The sequence below is a fragment of the Cupressus sempervirens genome, chromosome 11, assembly GCF_028749045.1.
Source record: "Cupressus sempervirens isolate cs-2001-9-10 chromosome 11, ASM2874904v1, whole genome shotgun sequence".
Taxonomy (NCBI): Eukaryota; Viridiplantae; Streptophyta; class Pinopsida; order Cupressales; family Cupressaceae; genus Cupressus; species Cupressus sempervirens.
Window position 1 is genome coordinate 9,328,676 of NC_143128.1, and position 5,170 is coordinate 9,333,845.

At 35.6% G+C, this 5,170-nt stretch overlaps 1 protein-coding gene across 1 annotated transcript; it reads left to right on the forward strand.

Annotated features, from left to right (window-relative positions):
* The first annotated feature begins 4,351 nt into the window (after positions 1–4,351).
* On the forward strand, positions 4,352–4,837 carry LOC149527968 (uncharacterized). Its single transcript, XM_089811228.1, has one exon. The coding sequence runs from the start codon at positions 4,352–4,354 to the stop codon at positions 4,835–4,837; it is 486 nt and encodes a 161-aa protein (XP_089667354.1).
* Positions 4,838–5,170: the final 333 nt, after the last annotated feature.

The following is a 5,170-nucleotide window of genomic DNA, read 5'->3' on the forward strand; positions in this document are numbered from 1 at the left end:
AGACACTCTCATTCCTACTTTGGTTGTAGGCTTCCATATTTGATTGATCATCTCTTGAAGATTTAGTATTTTATGCCATTAATATCTCCGAGTTTAGTTTTTTCCTTTTATGTGCCTCTTGATTTAATTTGTGTCTTCTAAGGGCACTCATGTAGATCATAGTGTTCTCCACCCAGCTAGGTTCTATTCCAATGGAGGTTCTTTAGATTTATAGTTAATTTTTGATAGAGCTTTGTATCTTCTACATGTTTCAATGGTTTTCTTCATGATCATCCTTTTGTTCCTATCTTCTGGGACATTCACTAGTTTGGAGGTTTCTGTAGTCCTTCACTAGTCTTTTAGCAACTTTCTACATCTTCTTGTAGTAGGCTTTGTCCTATGTGGTTTTCTCTATTTCTCCTCTTTACATATATCTAGTTGTGCTTGGGTACCTCATCAAACCTTGTTATAGGGACCCCAATTTACTTCTAGTAGTAGTTTCTAGGTTTTTAGCTACTCCCCAAGTTTATCTTAAGGGGGGAAGGGGGTATTAGAGTAATAACCCATTTTCTTATTAACTCTATTTTGATTAAAATAAATTTTAGGCATATGATAATTAATTCTTTTATTAATTATTATCATGCATCCTAGGTTTTACCTTTTAAGGTTTTGATCTCCTTCATAAGGATTGATGTCTTTTTATAGTTAACAACACTTTTTTGATTCGATAGCAATTTATATTTTTTCTCATCAAGAATGTCCCTTCTCTTATGGATCTGTGAATTTCATCCTCCATACCTTTACTCCTATCTTTTTGTGATAGGTGTTTGCATGCAGTGACTCTTGGGAGTTGTGGGGTTGAGCTTTCCTCAACTTCAACAATAATGCTATGAAATTTTGTAAGAACTGAAAAAGATTTAAGTTATAAACTGGTCTGGAGTATATATTTTGCAATGAAAGATTAATAAAATATAACATGATCCAAGAAACTAACATCTATAGCATTACATAGAAATCTCTATAATTAAATGATATATAAATTGACCATTCCTACTTTTTGTGATCTTATATATTGATGAGACACAAACATGTCAACCTCTACAAACCAAATAAATGAACTTTAATTTCATCAAATACAAAATAGATCAATATAGTCAACTTACATCCTTCCAACAAAATCCAATGCTCTTAAAAAAGAACATGTAGTACAAAGCTGGAATACCTTGTTGATCTGTAAATTAGTTAGATGTAACTACTAAAAAATAATATTCATAAGCATTAACCTCTAATATTATGTGTCATTTTACTAACCAAACTACATACACAAATGGCATATCACATTTGATTTAACAACCTTGCCTAATATTCTTGCCAACACACTACTACTATAAATTGGTTTTAAATGGTGAGAAATTAAAGAAAACAAACATAGAATTGCAAAAAAGGAAAATTTAAGACTATCAAGGGCATACATAGAGGCATAGTTTCAACTGGTTAATCATTTACATCAATTCAAGACCAGTGTCACTCTAACTTAGCATTTATTTATCTCAAAATTATTTTGATTACTTATTTCAGAAATTTAAATTGGCTTGTATACCGATTGGAGTAATTCTTGTTTAGGGTTCTCACTCTTTTGCCTAAACACAATATCCATAGTATGGCCAACAACCAACTTTGGTGTTTCATATTTATTTGAATTTTTTGGCATAACCACATGCAATAATTTATATTTCTATTTTTAAGAAGTTCTTATTTATTTACCAATAACAACTTCAAAGTTTAAAGAATATTTCTTTCCCCTATTTTTTACTACCATAACTTTATTTCTTTTGATATTAGAAAAGATTTATGATATTTTTATTACATAACCAAGAATGGCTTGCTCCAATATTTTACATCTACTATTTATTGTTTATTTTGTTATTTTTTTAGAAACTGAAGATCCTTCTATAGGCAATTCTTTAGTTGTTTTGATTTTTATCTTAGGCTTTAAAGTCTTTAATTGTCACAAATTATACCATTCGTTAAAATGTTTAATACCCACAAGAATAGAACAATAACTTAGACTGAATATATTTTGTATGATGAAAATACATATTTGAATGCTTGTAACAAATTTGTAGCTTCCCCTATTCTAGGCATTGGTAATTGGGAAGTTGCAAATAATAATGAAGTTTTCATTGAGGATGAATATTTTGGCATTGCAATTGTTCTAAGGAGAAAAGAGAAGGAAATGGAAATGGGCATGTCAATCTCATAGGGTCTGACATTTCCAGAAGCTCAAATATAGTAATGGTGATGGTGATATTAGAAATGGAAGGAAAGAAAAAGGTTGTTCTCTACTGCAAGACAAACATATGCAATTCCAATCAAAGGATTGACATCCTTTACTGATGCCACTATTTATAGAGTATGTCAAGAAGAAAACCTAAAGTTATTTTCTTATGTAAAGAGAAGGGAATTTGCCTAATCAAACATGGAAAAAACACACCCATTTGGTGTTATAATGTGGAGCCTAATTAGACTTAGAGGTTTATTCAGCACAGTTTTGCCCTAGATTATTACTATGGGGGTCAAGGTGTAGTGCCCCTTGTGGAGTCCTGGGTCAGCACCCCAAGTGTACTTCCTATCACAGTATAGGGTGGGGTTGAGGGGCAATGCCCCTACGGGGTATTTTGAGGGCAACACCTTCGTGGGGATTTTCGACGGCAGCACCCCTGAAGCCAAAAGGACTACTATTGTAAAAGGTGTCAGTTGTTATTTTTCTATTAGATGACTTATTCTAGCCCTAATTTTGCAAGGAACAAAAGCTTGTACAAAATGGTTTAGGGTTAGGGATTGCATAATGCATGATGAGATTATAGCTTCTTGTAGTGGTATTGAGTTGTAAGGGATTGTTGATTGTAATTACTGGGTAATAATAATATTGGACTTTCGATTGATGGACATAGCCTAGGGATTGGGTAAACCACATTAAATCCTTGTGTCTTGTGTTCTCTTTTGTGTGATTTATTATTTTCTGATATTGGTTATATTTGAATGTAACTATTATTTATGTTTGTGGTTAATCCTAATTTTTTGTCAATTACAATATTTTTTCAACAAATTCACCACTATGATTGTAATTGATCATATTATGTTGAAGGTGGCTCTTGATATTGTTGCAGCAATTAGAGAACCTGATGCAAGTTTTTGTTAATTACACACTCATTCCTCTTGAAAGAAAATTTATCCTTAATATTTCATATTTAATATTTAGGTATAGACCATAGACAAAAATTTAAGTTTAGATGCATAGAAGTTCATTTGTGGTAGGGAATAATAAGTACAATTATTTGCAAAAACTAAGTAAAAGAGCTTGAGTTTGATTTTATGTTAAGCTGGTTTTAATTAACTCATCAAATCTTGGTCTAGCTGGGTGTGGAGGAGTGGTAATAAACCATCATGGTCATTGTCTTGTTGCAGTGGCTCTCCCATTGGGAATTCATACTAGCCATGTTGTTGAAGACCAAATAGGCTAAAGACCAGGGAATATCTAAGCTTTGCTTGGAAGGAGATTCCATGAACATTGTCATTTTCTTGAATGGTGCCTCTAAACCTTCTTGCAATATTGATAATATTATTGAAGAACTTATTGGCATCTTAAATACTATGGAAAATTATTACATTTTCCCATGTCTATAAGGAGTTGAACATGGTGGTCGATGTTACTGCTAAAGTGGCAGTGAAGTGTGAAGGAAATATGACCTAGATGAGTGACAACATGCTATTGATGGAGGTGCTTGCGATGAGTAGAGATTAACCTAGTCTGCAACTCTACAACCTTGCCGCCCATTTTCTTTTTGAATTTTGAATGATGGAGGGCCCTAAACCTTTAGATCCACCTTCTTGCCTAGACCTGCAACTGGTGCTTGCGGTGAGTAGAGATGTTGACCAGTTGTTTGGCGATGGGTCCATGGTGTTTGATGGGTCAAGGTATGTCAAGCCAACTTTGAAGGATGGACGGTCGAGTGTGGATGTCCTTGAGTAGGTGGGAGGAAGTTCTGCCGGTTGTCAGCATGGAGATGCCCAAAAATTGGATGTGGGTTCTTTGTTGGGATGGAAGAATGCACTTGTGGGTTCCAAGATGTCCATCCCCATCATGGAGAATCCCACGGTAACATGTGGAAAAGAAGGTCTTGTGATTGCACTCCCTGATGGCATGATTGATAATGTGACTTCTGGCCTCAAACTTTGTGTTGTTGGCTGATTTGTTGCTTTTTGCCCTTCTATTGAGACGGTAAGGAAATGGGTGGACCATAAGTGGAAGGTCAAAGGAGCTGTAAGTGTTTTTGCCATGCTAAGTGGTCTTTTTTGTTTTAGATTCACCATGGAAGAAGATCTCATGGTGGTTCTATCTAGGACTTGGTATTTTGGGAAGCACTATCTTGCCCTGACTAGATGGCATCTGGGCTTTGATGCTAGTTTGGAGCTAAACAAACTTGCCCTAGTTTGGGTAAGATTACCTGGCCTCCCTCTGGAATTTTGGGATGAAAGGATATTAAGATGGGTCGGGAACTCTGTTGGTCATTTTGTTACTACTGACAAAGTGACAATGCAAAAATTGAGACTTGTCTATGCTAGATTCTGTGTGAATGTAGCACTAAATAGAACACTACCTACTGTGGTCACTTTAAAAACTAAATGTGGTGAGAGAGTTCAGCCCATAGAATATGAGAATGCTGGCTTGTTTTGCCAAAGATGTGGGCAATTTGGTCACCTTACTGTGGATTGCAAAGCTAAAATGCAAAAAGATAAACAGAAGGAGTGCTCCCCAGGGATAGTTATGGAGAACATTGGGGAACCTTCTATATAGACTGAGAAGATAGTAACAAAACCTCCTATGACCTTTCCCATTATGACCTCCACGCAGGATATGAGTCTTAGGGGTAAGGAGACTAAGGAAGATGAGATGGCTCAGGAGGAATACCCTTTCAAAAGAGATTTGGAGGATCTTCTGGGCTCACCTTTGGCAAGGTCTTCGGCAGAAGAGTGTTTGGAAGATGGAGAAATAGAAGGAACCAACACTATACAAGATTTGACAACAATCCAGTTTGGGGGGAGCAAGCTTGAAACCCCTTCTAAGGGGAAAGGGATAACCCCCACTTTCATGGGCTCCTCAACAATAGGGGGGGGGGACCATAAGCAT

Excerpts from the sequence above, each read along its gene's own strand:
- LOC149527968 (XM_089811228.1), top strand. The coding sequence starts at position 4,352 with ATGGAAGAAGATCTCATGGTGGTTCTATCTAGGACTTGGTATTTTGGG.